The sequence below is a fragment of the Myotis yumanensis genome, unplaced genomic scaffold, assembly GCF_028538775.1.
Source record: "Myotis yumanensis isolate MYYU_CA2020_CCGP unplaced genomic scaffold, mMyoYum1.0.hap1 SCAF_10, whole genome shotgun sequence".
Taxonomy (NCBI): domain Eukaryota; kingdom Metazoa; phylum Chordata; class Mammalia; order Chiroptera; family Vespertilionidae; genus Myotis; species Myotis yumanensis.
In genome coordinates this window covers 41,073,073-41,089,029 of record NW_027223761.1, presented here as the reverse complement: position 1 = coordinate 41,089,029, position 15,957 = coordinate 41,073,073, and the positions used below count along the sequence as shown (strand labels likewise).

General features: G+C 36.6%; 2 protein-coding genes across 2 annotated transcripts; one reads left to right on the top strand and one right to left on the bottom strand.

The window, feature by feature from the left end:
• Positions 1 to 5,019: 5,019 nt before the first annotated feature.
• Positions 5,020 to 5,955, top strand: LOC139018128 (olfactory receptor 52A5-like). The gene has a single exon (XM_070426770.1). The coding sequence runs from the start codon at positions 5,020 to 5,022 to the stop codon at positions 5,953 to 5,955; it is 936 nt and encodes a 311-aa protein (XP_070282871.1).
• A 5,390-nt stretch (positions 5,956 to 11,345) lies between these two features.
• Positions 11,346 to 12,299, bottom strand: LOC139018127 (olfactory receptor 52P1-like). The gene has a single exon (XM_070426769.1). The coding sequence runs from the start codon at positions 12,297 to 12,299 to the stop codon at positions 11,346 to 11,348; it is 954 nt and encodes a 317-aa protein (XP_070282870.1).
• Positions 12,300 to 15,957: the final 3,658 nt, after the last annotated feature.

The following is a 15,957-nucleotide window of genomic DNA, read 5'->3' as shown; positions in this document are numbered from 1 at the left end:
ACCAGAGGTGGAGATTTCAAGGCCTCTTTAGTTATTACAGGCTTATGATCCCCAATATGAATTAGTCATTTTGCAATTTGAACAAGAACCCACATAGTTAAATATGACAACGGCACTCTTTTTACTTCAGCCTCATTTGAGAAGTACCTTTTGACATTTCAATTTCTTTATAATTTTGCCTTTTAATCAAATTCTTCCCCATAATAGCCTGGCTTGAAAAAGATGTCCTCGCCCACATTGGATCACAAATTCCAAAGCTGGTACGAGCTTTATGTTCAGTGAATCTTCCCACCGAATTTTCTGGTGATCCCCACCTCTACTGGTAATCCCCACCTTACCAGTGGACCTCTTCCTTTGCTCAGGCGAATAATCTTCTCCAGATGTCCCCGTTCAGGAACCAAAAATTCCACAGCCTTTTCTCAGCAAAATTCCGGAATCTGGAGAAGGGAAGGCAACATAAATGGGTAGAGACTAGACAAAAAAAAAATAAATTTGGAAGGCATTTGGGGAACCAGATGGAAATCAGCTCTCTAGTGGAGTGGCTCCTCGAATGTCCAGACCCATGGCATTTTATTCACACATTTTGCCCTTTAGCAAAGCAGATATTCATATCAAAGGTAAACAATAAAGGATTACCAGGTTAGGGGAATTGCCCTCAGCTGTTTGGCAGCAGGTAACAATATGCAGATCTTCAGCCCTACTGAAGATGTCCATCAGCCTTTTGAGGAACTTCTCAAATTTATTATGCTAACTACTGTTCTTAGCCTCCAGCACTTCAAAAAACAAGAAAAACTGGTAATAAATTATCTAATCCTACCACTTAAAGCACTAAAAAGAGAGCAATAAGAAAAGCCAAGAATAAGTAGAAGGAAATAATTAAGATCAGAGTGGAAATAAATGACATAGAGACAAAAAACAAAGCAAAACAAAACAATAGAAAAAAATCAATGCAACCAAGTACTGGTTCAGTGAAAGCATAAACAAGATTGATGAACTTCTAGCCAGGCTCACCAAGAAACAAAGAGAGAGGACCCAAATAAACAAAATAAAAATCAAAGAGGGGAAGTAACAACCAACCTGCTATGGGTTGGCTCAATGAGATAGACCACCAATTCAGAATTTAAATTTAATAGCCTTTATTAAGCTGGCCAGCTGACCACACCCTGTACCTTCCCCCTCTGGGAAGCCTTGCGGCATGTGGCAGAGACCAAGGGTGCAGTATAATCCTTTATAGCAAAACAGTGTTAAAAAAAAATACAAAGCATTTCATTAGAAGTTCACAAAAAGTTCATGAGAATGGAGGGGAGGTAAACAGAGTCACACCTGGCTGGATTTAATCATAACACATTGTTTTCTAAGACAATCTAGCAATTTTTCTCTGCCACGGTTCCTGACCCTGACATAATCAGTAACCTTTTCCAGGCCGCAGTCCCTCCCCCTCCCACACTCCGTAACCCTTACATGCCACAGTCCCTCAGCCTAGCACAAACCCTAATGAAATACAAAGGATTTTAAAAATTACTACTAAGAACTCTACTCCAAAAAACCTAGACAAAATGTATATATTCCTAGAAAAATACAATCTTCCAAAACTCAATCAGGAAGAATCAGAAAACCTGAATAGGACTATAATTACCAATGAAATTGAAGCAGTAATAAAAAAAAACTTCCAGGAAACAAAATCCCTGGTCCGACGGCTTCATGGGGGACATTTAGCAAATATGCAAAGAAGAAGTAACACTGATCATCCTCAGACTATTCCAAAAAATTCAAGAGGAAGGAACACTTCAAACTCTTTCTATGAAGCCACATTACCCTAATCTCAAAACCAGATAAAGACACTACAAAGAAAGACAACTACAAATGAAAAGACAAAAGCCACATGATCATATCAATTGATGCTGAAAAAACAATTGACAAAATCCAACACCCTTTTTTGATAAAAACTCTCAGCAAAATGGGAATAGAGGGATCATACCTCAACATAATAAATGCCTTATATGACCAACCTACAGTCAACATCATACTCAATGGGAAAATACTAAAACCATTTCCTCTAAAAAGAAAAACAAGACAGGGATACCCACTTTCACCACTCTTATTCAACACTAGAGGTCCAATGCACAAAATTTGTGCAAGGGCCTTGGCCCCTGCCCCCAGGGCAGCCACCTCTGCCTTGGACCCTGCCTCCTGCCACAACTGGGGGCCTCTGCCACCTCTACCTCAGCCTCCACCCACTAAGAGGTTCTCAAGAAAAAAGGATGTCCAGAAGGACATCCCATCTAATTAGCATATTATGTTTTTATTATTGTAGATAGTACTGGAAGTGCTAGCCATAATGAGCAAACAAGAAGAAATCAAAAGTATCCAAATTGGAAAAGAAAAAGAAAAACTGTCATTATTCACAGATGACATGATATTGTACATAGAAAACCCTAAAGACTACAGCAAAACAAATATTAGATTTAGTAAATAAATTCAGCAACTTAATAGGATATAAAATTAACATCCAGAAATCTATGGCATTTTTATACACCAATAATGAACTCACAGAAAGAGAAACTAAAAAAAGAATTCCATTTACCATTGGTACCTAGAAATAAACTTAACTAATGAGGTAAAAGACCTGTACTTATGCTATATGATGCTGTTAAAAGACATAGGGAAAGATATAAACAAGTGGAAGAACATACCGCGTTCATGGATTGGTAGAATCAGCATCCTTAAAATGTCCATAATACCCAAAGAGATCTATACATTCAATGCAATCCCGATTAAAATACCAACGCCATATTTCACAGACCTAGAACAAACTTCCCCAAAATTTTATATGGAATCAAAAAATACCTCAAATAGCTGAAGCAATCCTGAGAAAGAAGAACAAAGTAGGAGGGATCACAATACCAGATATCAAGATATATTACAAAGTCACTATTCTCAAAACTGAATGGTACTGGCACAAGAACAGACATGTAGACCAATGGAATAGAACAGAGAACCCAGAAATAAACCCAAGCCATTATGCTCAATTAATATTTGACAAAGGAGGCAACAACATACAATGGAGTCAAGACAATCTCTTCAATAAATGGTGTTGGGAAAATTGGACAGATACATGCAAAAAATGAAACTAGATCACCAACTTACACCATATTCAAAAATAAACTCAAGTGGATAAAAGACTTAAACATAATATGGGAAACCATAAATATCTTAACAGAATCCATAGGCAACAAAATATCAGACATATCATGTAGCAATATCTTTACTGCTACATCTCCTAGGACAAAGGAAACTAAGGAGAAAATAAAAAAATGGGACTACAACAAAATAAAAAGCTTCTGCCGAAACCGGTTTGGCTCAGTGGATAGAGCATCGGCCTGCGGACTGAAAGGTCCCAGGTTCGATTCTGGTCAAGTGCATGTACCTGGGTTGTGGGCACATCCCCAGTAGGAGATGTGCAGGAGGCAGCTGATTGATGTTTCTCTCTCATCGATGTTTCTAACTCTCTATCTCTCTCCCTTCCTCTCTGTAAAAAAAAATCAATAAAATATATTTAAAAAAAAATAAAAAATAAAAAAATAAATAAAAAGCTTCTGCATAGCAAAAGAAACCATCAACAAAATAACAAAAGAACCCACTGCATGACAGAATATATTTGCCAATGTTATATTTGAGAAGGGTTTAATCTCCAAAATTTATAGGGAATTTATACAACTTAACAAAAGGAAGATAAGCAATCCAATCAAAAAATGGGCAAAGGCTCTAAATGGACACATTTCAAAAGAGGACATACAGAAGGCCAAGAGGTTAGTGACACTATGGACTGGGCAAAACTGCTGGGCAGGGGATATATAAAATGAGTGTAAAGAGAACCATGTAGAGGAACATAGTCCTTAATGGAATTCACAGCATCAGCAGTGTAAAAGGATTCAGATAGAGCAACAAATGAGATGTTTTGATACTGGAAGAAAAACAGGGTAAAGTGTGATTATAGAAACAAAACATGAGTTTTATGAAGAAAATTATGTAGAGTTCCTCACAAATATCAACTTAGAAGAGACCTTTAAACAGTTCATTTTGTTTGGATAGAATTTCATTTTGATTTTTTTTCAGGACAATAAAGTTTAAAAAGATGTGAATGCAAAGGCTTATGACAATGGTTTGAAAAAAATCTCTTAAACTGATTAACAAAACACTGCAAATTATCACTCAGGATTATAGAGCTAATTAAAATGACATAGAGAATATTAGCAAGAGGAAATGACAGTACCTCTTCAATTTATTGATTCTTCAGAACTAAAATAATCTTAAAGGAAACCATCTAATTTTTGCATATATGTGCATTTAATGTCCTGTTGCAAAAATATCCATTAAGACTTACTAGTAGATTCATATTTTTGTTGAAATTGAATAAACAAGGGGATAATTTTTGTTCATTTATATTCCTCTTTCCTTGGTGTAGCCTTCCTGAGTAGAGGCCCTTGGAGTAGAATTAAATGGATTTAGAAAAATAACCAAAAAAGTTGTTGCAAATATAAAAATTCTTTTTTATCATACAGCAAGATCATTATTAGCTTTGAAACAGAGTTGTTTAGTAGTATCCAAAGGTGCTTGTAAAATATATTAAAACCTGTTATTTATTTTAATCAGAAATCAAATCATAAACTGAACAAATATAATTACCTTTTTAATATTGCAGAGTATATTTGACATTCCATATTCTTGGTTTTGATGTTTACTGATTTATTCTACTAAAATAATACTGATAATATTGAATAATATCAGTTTTTGTATACATATGAAAAAATAGATATATTATTAGTTAATTAGATTGTGATAAAAAAATTTCTAGATAAGCAACTACAACAAATATTAATATATGGCTGTTATTCTATTAGGTAAAAAGTTTTCCAGTTCTGATTTTGCAGAATCTAGGTGAGAACAGAAAATAGAAGAGAGATAACCCACACTGATACCTTGAATCAGTAGCTTTAAAGCAGGGAGTTCTAAGCCATCATGTTCAAGCTCAATGGCACAGTCTTCATGCCCTCGGTGCTGACACTGGTGGGGATCCCCGGTCTGGAGTCTGTTCAGGCCTGGATTGGCATCCCTTTCTGTGCCATGTACATCGTTGCTCTGTTTGGGAATTCTCTGATCCTGGTCATCATCAAATCTGAGCGCAGCCTCCACGAGCCCATGTATCTCTTCCTGGCAATGCTTGGAGCCACAGACATTGCTCTCAGTACCTGCATCCTGCCAAAAATGCTAGGAATATTCTGGTTTCATCTGCCCAAGATACACTTTGATGCCTGTCTCTTGCAAATGTGGCTTATTCACACCTTCCAGGCCATTGAGTCAGGTATCCTGTTGGCCAAGGCCCTGGACCGCTATGTGGCAATCTGTGATCCCCTGAGACATGCAGCTGTTATTACCGACAAACTTCTCACTCAAATTGGTGTTGGGGTGACCCTAAGAGGAGCCCTTCTTTTGACTCCTACTATCATCCTCATTAAATGCAGGTTGAAGTATTATTGGACCACTGTGGTCTCCCATTCATACTGTGAGCACATGGCCATCGTGAAATTGGCAGCAGAAGATACTAGAATCAACAAGATCTATGGTCTGTTTGTGGCTTTCAGTGTACTTGGCTTTGATATAATCTTCATCACAGTATCCTACATTCAAATATTTATAACCGTCTTCAGTCTGCCTCAGAAGGAAGCCAGGCTGAAAGCCTTTAACACCTGCATTGCTCACATTTGTGTCTTCCTTGAGTTTTACCTCCTGGCTTTCTTCTCCTTCTTTACATACAGGTTTGGCTTCCACATTCCACCTTACATTCATATTCTTCTGTCCAATCTTTACCTGTTTGTCCCACCATTGCTCAATCCTATTGTGTATGGTGTGAAGACCACATATTCGAGATCGAGCATCCAAAATTTTCCACTCTAAGGATGCTTCCTGACTTTTTTTTTCTTATTTTATATTATACTAGAGGCCTGGTTCCTGAAATTTATGCACAGGGTCAGGGATTCCGTAGCCTGGCCTGCACCCTCTCCAATCTGGCAGTCTGGATCGGGCCTAAACCGGCAGTTGGACACCCCTCTCTCAATCCAGGACCTCTGGCTCCTAACTGCCTCTGCCTGCCTGTCTGATCGCCCCTAACTGTGCCCCTGATGGCCTGATTGCCACTAACCACTTTTGCCTGCCTACCTGCCTGATCTAGCCCCAAAGTAATTGCTCCCTGGCTGGCCTGATCACCCCTAACCTCCTCTGCCTGGGCCCCTGCCAAGGTGGCTTTGTCTGGAAGGAAGTCAGACATCTGGAAGATGTCTGCTGGATCCAGTCTAATTCGCATATTACCCTTTCATTAGTATAGATAAATAACACTCTGAGATCTCTAACCATTGTTCTTAGTAAAATTCTGTGCTTTCTGCAGTTCATTGTGTGCAAAAAAAAAAGTTTGCATTCAAGACACTAAGGCTCTAAATGCTATTTAAACCATTTCAGTTTTTTTCATGGATGAGGAATTAATTCATCAATAGATGCCATAAGAGACAGAAGAATCATAAAGACTTTTTATTCAGTCTGTGAAATTCTTTCCTCAATCTTTCAGTGAGAAAGGGTTTTAAAAACACACTTAAATGTAATTGGTTAGCCTCTGATTCAAAATGTTGTTTGTGGTGTTCTTTAAAAACTGAATAAATCCAGTATGAACTTGAGAATTCTAATGATAATGTACTAACTACTTTTTGTTTTATTTTGATTTCAGTAATTGCCTTCCTCTTTTTCCTCATTTTTCTAATTTGCATTATCATTCAATTGTGTGTGTGTGTGTGAGTGTGTGTGTGTGTGTGTGTGTGTGTGTGTGTGTGTGTGTGTGACTTACCTTATGGCATTAAAAATTGCTCTAGGATTATCTTGAATATTTCCTGAACTGGACCACAGGTATGCTTGGTGCTTGCTACCTATATTTATATATGGTTCTCTGATGACAGAACAAGGAATTTTGTGTGTATGCTAACCTATGTGAGTGAACATATCAATAAATATTTCAATATATAATCATTTATATCTAAATTCAGCTAATTTTCAGTTCCTACTAATATTTGCCACTTTATTTCCACCGAGCCAAACCGGTTTCGGCAATTTGCCACTTTAATTCATTACCACCTGAATATTTCTGGCCTCTTCTTCTTGATGATTATCAGTAAATTTCTCCTTCAACAGTGAAACACCTTTGTTCAACCATCTGTTACCCATTTATTTCATTGATAATTTCCAGTTTAAAGCCCCCTATGATATGATAATCCTTTCCTCTGTGATAAAAACTTTGTCAACTGGAGTAAAGGGTTTATAGACAGCCCTTTTCCCTTCAGTTCCAACACTCTACTTATTTCCAAAGTTACTTAGATCAGTGCCTTTTCCCACCATCACCTTCAGGGAAGTTATTTCATTCATCTGCTATACAATCGGACTTTTTTTGTTATAGTCGGCATCTCTCTGAGAACCCTCCAACATCCTCAATAATTGGATTTAATTGAAGGGCCACTCTGTGGTTTAAAGTTTTGTGTTTTTCAAAAGTGTATAAGGACGTGTATTCTCCATTACAGTCTCATACAAAATAGTTTCATCAACCCAAAAATCGTATGAACTTCACCTATTCAACTTGTGAAGAAATGATTTGTAAAGGGACAGAGTAAATATTTTAAGCTTTTATGATCATGTGATCTTTGTCCTAATTGCCACTACAGCATGTTCTTGAATAATGTCATTTCATTCACCATAGTTTTATAAAGTGGATGAGAAGCCATAGAAACTTAACTCTTGTTTTCGTCAATTAGCCTAAGGTTAAAATTGGTTCCAATATATGTTGTTTCTGTAGAAGTTTCAGAACCTATCAATGATGTGAAATGAGGACTTACTGTATAGGGCAAAAGCTTCCATAAATTGATAGATAAGGTGACATTCAAGTCAGATTTTATTCACAGAAAGAAGCCTCAAGCTGGTGTGGTCTGAGTACTATAGGTTGTCTCATAGACCTGGCATGTTCATATTCTGTGTGATTGATCAAGAGTAACATTAGACTCTGTAGGGGGAAAATAACATGTAGCCATTTAGTAAAATACTCAGGTTTTGAACTAGATTTATTACCAGGATTCAAGGTTAATCATTGTGTACAAGACTGTGTGGATATTCTCATCAGTGTCATTACACTGTTCTTTATTTCCCAAGGTGACCAGTGCCCTTCATAGTGTGACAGACTATATATCCTATTGAAAGTCCCTGCTGCTTTTCTAATTATATGTTTTTCCTTGAAGTTCTCTAATTGTATTTTTATGACACTACTGACTTATGGATGTATGTTCAATTTTCTTACTTGGCCTATTTACATTCATTGTGATGTTACCTGTACTTGGAAACCCTTGCCCTGTTTCCTGATAATATTACTATTACTCTTTAAGACTGAACTCAGGCTTTTCTTGATATCTCTTTAAACATGTTTAATTACATTTTTTTTTCTCAGACACCGTATTATTTTGGTGTTCCATAATTATTTACACATTTAAATAACTATATTATATTAAATTTATCTTTTTCTACATTATCTAGAATAGATGCTAGATTATCTTTCTTTTCACTTAATTCTTTTACTTTTCCTTCTCACTTTATTTTTCATATGTTTTTAGCATATATATGACTTTTAATAAATACTGTATGACACTACTGATTCTATTGCTGATTTCAGTGACTTAGTAAGATAAGAGATTTTGTAGGATAATTTGGGTGAGTGAATAAGAGCAAAATGCTCACTTTTGGAAGTGTTAAATAAAGAAATAGGATCTCTCAGTAGAGATAACTAGTCAGGAACTCAATTTAGACACCTGGAAAAATAACTTTGCTAATTTATTTTCATATTTCCCATGCCTATCATGGCATTGATACAGGTAGATATGAAAGAAGGCTTTGTTGACCATTGTGATATTTGTGTTCCATTCATTATCTCATTTAATCCTGACTCTGATTCTATAAAGTACAAAAAATATTTTTTGACATTCAATCAATGGTAAAATCACAATTTACAAATTTAAAAATAAAACTGACCAGTTATTAGTGATGGAATCAATATTAGAATTTGACTTTTCTCTCCCTCTAGCTCTAGCTCTCAAATATCTGAGAAAGCCTCTCAAGATATACTCATTGAGGAAATGAATGAATTACATTAGTGTAAGGAAACACACTGTTATATAAGGCATATAAAAGTTAAATGGATACATATGTAGTCAAAAACAAACAAGAATATTTCCATAGCAAAACAACAACAATAACACACAAACACACACAAAATCACACACATAAAAAGACAGGTTTGAGGAATTAATTTATTTGAACACACACAAATATTCTTCAAATATTTAAAAAACACATATCAACTCTGGTCAAAAATCACCAATTTCCAACTCATGAACTCTCACCCAATGAAATGAGCAAAATGTAAAAGGATGTAATCCACAGGTCATTTATACAGTTGCCCAAAGTAGATTCCCCTGTGCTCCATACAAAATAAAATTAATATTATTAATTAAGAAATTAATTGTTTTGAAATGAAGCACTTAATGAATAAGACCAATAATTTATATTCTTCAAAAAGGTATTGATGTCAGTAAGTAGGATTTTGTGTCTCTGGAAATTTCACATAAATTTGGAAATCATAATAATAGTGATAAAAAGCTACATTGAGTGGACATATATCTAGTTATATAGAAATAATCCCTGATAATTATAATAAGGGGTTCAAGGAGACTCCAGAAAATCTACCACAATATCCAAAAAAAAAAAAATCAGATTTAGGTGAATAAATATATATTTAAAAAGAGTATTCAATATTATAAAAGTGAATAAATGTAAGACTTCCATCATGCTAGACAATATTGCAAGATAAAAAGCATGTTTTCTGAAGCTTGAGTTTCTGTTCAAATTCTACATTACTACTTCCTTGTGCCAGTTATATAACCCCTCTGTCTCAGTTTACTAATTGATACAGTGAGCATAATAAAAGACCTATCTCACTGTATAGTTTTGTGACTGAAGAAGTAAATATGTGTAAAGTGTTCAGTAAACAGGCAAATACACAGTGATCATTATATGAAAATTAAGTCATTATTACCATAATAAATCAAAAGAAACTTGAAAATAATCATTTTTACTAGAGAACTTTTAAATAGAGCATGAAAAAATAACAATGAAAATACACACCTCTTTGTATAAAATGCATTGTCCAGTGTATTGAGAAGTTCTAAATTGTGACAATAATTAGCCTAATCATTCCACATTTGAGGATATTAAAATGTTATCAATAAACATAGAATCCTATATAATAAAGAGGTAATATGAAAATTGACCATCACTCCAACACACAAGATGGCTGCCTTCATTTGGACACAAGATGGCCTACAAGGGAGGGCAGTTGGGGTGACCAGGCCAGCAGGGGAGAGCAGTGAGGGGCAATCAGGCTGGCAGGGGAGCAGTTAGCCATTGATCAGGCTGGCAGGGGAGTGGTTAGGGAGTGATCAGGCTGGCAGGCAGAAACGGTTAGGACAGTGTTTCTCAACCTTCCTAATGCTGTGACACTTTAATACAGTCCTTCATGTTGTGGTGACCACCCAACCATAAAATTATTTTTATTGCCACTTCATAATGTAATTTTGCTACTGTTATGAATTGTAATGTAAGTATCTGATATGCAGGATGCATTTAGGCAACCCCTGTGAAAGGGTTTTTTGACCCCCAAAGGGGTCGTGACCCACAGGTTGAGAACTGCTGGGTTAGGGGAAATCAGGCAGGAAAGCAGACAAGCAGTTGGGAGCCAGCGGTCCTAGATTGTGAAAGAGATGTCTGACTGCCCATCTAGGTGGGATCCAGCCTAAATGGGCAGTCAGACATCCCTCCAGGGGGTCCCAGATTGGAAAGGGTGTAGGCTGGGCTGCGGGTCACCCCCCCCCCTCCCATGCATGAATTTCATGCACCAAGCCTCTAGTATGAAATAATAATAATAAATAAAAATTGTTGCTAACAGTTATTGAAAGCTTCCAATAAGGAAGCAATCCTTTATTTATAAAAGAAAGAAAATATAAATCACAGCATCAAATATCTCTGAAAAAAGACACAGCTGAATGGAGAAATAGCATGTTGGTGACAAGGTTGCAGGTATTGTTAATGCACTAGGATTTCATAAGACAGATTCTACCAACATGAGTTGGTAAAAAAAAAAAAAAGATCAGATGTAGGAGAATAAATATATCTTTAAAAAGAGTATTCCATATTCTTATATGGAATATATTTCATTTTTCAGAAATTTTCTTGTTTGGGAAGAAGAGACCCATTACTCGGTCACGAATCTGCTTGGTCTTGACACCATATACCAAAGGGTTGACTGTAGGGGGTACCAGAAGGTACAAACTTGCAAAAATTATGTGGACGCTTGGAGGTACCTTCTTGCCAATGCGGTGAGTTAGGAAGCTAAATAGTGCAGGTGTGTAGAAGGCAAGAATAGTGCAAACATGGGCAGCACAGGTGCCCAGTGCTTTAGAGCGGGCATTCTGGGAAGAGAGCTGAAAGACAGCCTGGAGGATTTTGATATAGGATGTGGCTATGAGCCCTAGGTCCAATACCATCACTGAAAGGGCCACTGAGATGCCATATGCTCTGTTAACGAGAGTGTTGGCACTGGCCAACTTCACCACAGACATGTGCTCACAATAGGTATGATTGATGACATTTTTGGTATAATATGGTAACCTCTTAATCAGAATAAGACAGGGCAAAGCCATAAGGATAGCTCGGGTCATGCTACCCAGACCCATTTTAATGACCATGGTTGTTGTCAGGATGGTTGTATAACGCAGTGGGATGCAAATAGCTACGTACCGATCAAAGGCCATGGCAACTAGGAGGGCTGACTCAATTATGCAAAATGTGTGAATTAAATACATTTGTGCTAGGCAGGTATTAAATTCAATCCCATGAGCTTCCAACCAGAAGATACCAAGCATCTTGGGGGCTACGGACAAGACAAGACCCATGTCCATTATTGCCAGCATGCAAAGGAAGAAATACATAGGCTGGTGGAGGCTAGGTTCTAGTTTGATGGTGACAATGATTATGCTGTTCCCCAGCAGAGCCAGGACAAGCAGGAGGTAGACAGGGATGCCAATCCAGCAGTGAAAGTCTTGCAAACCAGGAATACCAACCAGGAAGAAAGAAGAGATGTAGTGATATGTAAAATTGTCTGCCATGTTAAAACTCAGTAAGTTGCATGCTCATGTACACAATAGCCAGTTAACTCTCCGGTACAAGAAAGCAGTGTAACAAAGTGCTTCTTCTATGGCCCAGCAAGTAGGAAGTCCAGACGCATGATTTAATAGCCTACCTGGAGGGCTGACTCCTCCTAAACCTCTGTCAGTAATCAGGTATACCACTTCGCCGTTCTAAGTTTCAGCATCTTCACCTGCAAATGAGAAGTCTGAATTCAAATCTTTCAGATATTTTTTCCTATGTTTTGGAATTGTTTTCAATTCTACACTGTAGTTTTTATTTCCAATTAGCATCGGTTAGTAATATCATAGCCTCATTATTATGTCAAAGCCAACATGGATTCTGTGAGATAAACAGTTTTAGAGAAAAAAACAAGTTCTCTTTTCAAACAAATTGATATCAAGTGTGGGTACGTATACATAAACACACACACAATAAGCTACAAGTGTTTTAAAAATAATAATAATATTCATTCATAGTGAGCATATCAAAGTAATCAAGAATTTAGAGTAAGATCTTCTAACCAAAAATATAGAATGTACTTATAAAAATTAAAGCTAATCAATGCCCTCTCATTAATCAAAGACAAATTTGTCCCTATTTTCAATGAATTCCTTAAGAAGACCTGAAGATATACAGCATAACACAATCACATAAACAGAAAAAAATTGAATATATTAGTTCTTCATGCTGTCAAATGATTCAAAGTTGCTGCAAATAAAAAAATAGTTCTTAATAAGCCCAGACTATTTTCTGCAAAGCCCTGACTCCCAGCCGCAGACATCACTGCCTCTGTTTCTAGCATCTTACCTGACTGATAATAGTGAAGGACAAAGTAAGTGCAATTCAGCGCTATTGGTCTCAGCAGCAGGAGTAGTATCTTGTGAATCTTGCTCTGACCCAGTCCTTTTGTTTTGCTCACTGACCCCCTATTGTTATTCCTAGCATCCAGGTTCTTCCTACTATCAGTATTCTGGCATATGTACTTCACTCTTCTTAACATGATTTTAAACTTACAATTGCTCTCAGGGTGTCTATTTATGGTCCTGAATGCCACTGATGTAAAAACTCAAGATATATTGGTAAATACTACTAATGCAATGATTCCTTGTGTAGAAGAGTAATATAAATAATGCATGTGTGTGTGTGTGTGTGTGTGTGTGTGTGTGTGTTGTGTGTGTGTGTGTGTGTTGTGTGTTGGGGATGGAATGGTCTATTATTCCTTGTTAAAAGTTAAAGATTTTTTATTTAGTTTATAAAAATTCAGAGCTTAAACTGTAGCCACAATAAAGAAACTTACTGTTGTGAAAATTACTGCCTAAGAGGATGAAGTCTATAACCCAAGACAAAGACAAGAATTTAGGACAAAACCTGCAAATAGTGAACATTCAGAGTATGAAGAAATTTTAAGTATTTATCAAACTCTTGCTGATTGCAAATTCTCAAATGATCGTTTTCAACTTGGAAATTTGGTTGGCCAAGTTCCATTCTTATATTTGCTTCTGGGAGAATCAAACATACAAAAGGCTAACCCAGCTAAGATTACAAACAAGCATAATCACTCTAGGTAAATATATGTAAATATTTTAAAATCATCTTTTAGTTTTTTATAAACTAACTTACAAGATAGTAACATGTCATCTACACCAAGAGAAAAGAAGCACTTACAAGATCATAACATGTCATGTGTACCACGAGAAAAGCAGTAAAGTGACTTCTTAACATTGGAAGCTTCCAGTCAGAGCCATAGAATGTGGCACACAGAGGAAATTATAGAGAACTACTCCCAAATCGTGGTCTCCTTGTACAGTTACCCCTCTTATCTCGAAAGTTTTTCTGTCTTCTCCCAGGCTTATTTTGAAATCTTTATATTATCTTCTGCAGTTTGCCAGGTAATCCAAATACCTGCCCAGACTTCTCTAATTTTTTATTAGCAATATCATTCCAACTGCTTCTGAACCATGTAAGTGCCTTATTTCTTCTGCCACCCTGAGCTTTGCTGTTTTGTCTGTGTCTGAGTCAGTCAGCATTTTCTCTTGCCTGGAACCTGCCACTTCAGAGTAGAGAACTCTACTGGAATACAGTGTTTTTTCCTCTACAGTCTCTTTTGAATACCTTATGTATTTTATATAGAGGTATTGAAATAAGAACACATAAAAATACCCCAAACTAAATTCAGTAAGCTCTCCCATTCTTTTCCATACAAATATATCTTATTTGTTGGCAACAACTGATACCACCCAGCCATTAGAAAATCAGAACTATCTTTGCCTTCTCTATTTCTACCACTCCAGTCAAGCATCCATGGAGTCTTCATTTCCGTTAAAGGTCTTACCATGTGCTCGTCCTGTTTTCACTTGCATGTCATCGCCTTCATCAAACTGGAAATAAACAAAGGAGGGCACTTTATCTCAGTAAACTCTCAGTGGAGTCCAAGGGAATATCTGATGTTTCTCTATGTCCTCCACAGTCCCTCAAGAATTTCACAGATTTTTATCTTGCTCTCCAGGCTTCTGACCCACCAGCAATAACTTATTCATAGTCATTGCCTACCCTTCATTTATTTCAGCTGCTATCTTAGAATATGACTTTTTAAAATAGTTTCTGCTTATGAGTTACAATCTCACAATCCTTGACATATTGTAGGTAATGATTAAAAAATAACTATTATTCTTTGAAAAGTATCAAATTATAATTTCTGCTGAAGTATCTAAACCAATATGCATATCTAGGAATGGTTAAAAAATACAGCAGTGTAGCCATCGGTAGTGAGGACTCTGTGGTTAAGTTGGTAGTTATGGTTGCTTTGTAATAGGCTATTTCAATGTTCAGGAGATCCCTCTGGAAGGCTGATGGGTCTCTTAGGAGAAACAAAATTGAAGGGAAAAGAGGTCTGGGCCAGGATGAAGCACAAAGCAATAAAAATGTCTCCCCATGGAAAGCTGTACTTACATTGTAAACTTTTTAAAAAAATATTTAATGACTTCTAAGATGTCATAAGCTCAGAATTGTCACTCCTGTCCTGACCTGGAAAAGCTAGGCAGATTGAATATCAATGAATTTTCTTAAAGCCTTCTTAGAAATGAGGTCACAGGGCAAATTATCCACCTCAAACATAGAGAGACAAGCACATCCAAGGAAGTACAGCTCACAGTATCCAGCTGCTTGGAGCAGAGGTATTTAAAGTTACAACAGTCAACACACTTCACTATGAAATCTGACAAGTTGCTGGGGGCTGCATTTCGATTATTATGAGTATGAGAAACTCTATTGTCTTCATTCAGAGGTGTCCTACATATTACATAGACTTTACTTCTAAAAACACCAACAGATTCACAGTTAGGATCAAAGAAATATTTCCTGTTGGAAGAGAAGTTAATGTGAAACTTTTCCGGAACCCTCTGTATAAAAAAAGCTTCCTCTCCAAGGGGAAAAGTCTTAGCTAGAGAGCAATACTGAGACCTTATCTCTTCTAACAGTCAAACATTTCAGCCCACTTCATTCCTTCTGACTCTCATTCTGGAGGATGCAGGGGGGATATAGTTAATAGAGTATAGGTCATCAAAGAACTAGATTGGAACCACTGCATCCAAGGAAGAAAATATAGGGAAAGAAGGGAGGAAAGTAACACAAATCCTC

Excerpts from the sequence above, each read along its gene's own strand:
- LOC139018127 (XM_070426769.1), bottom strand. The coding sequence starts at position 12,299 with ATGGCAGACAATTTTACATATCACTACATCTCTTCTTTCTTCCTGGTT.
- LOC139018128 (XM_070426770.1), top strand. The coding sequence starts at position 5,020 with ATGTTCAAGCTCAATGGCACAGTCTTCATGCCCTCGGTGCTGACACTG.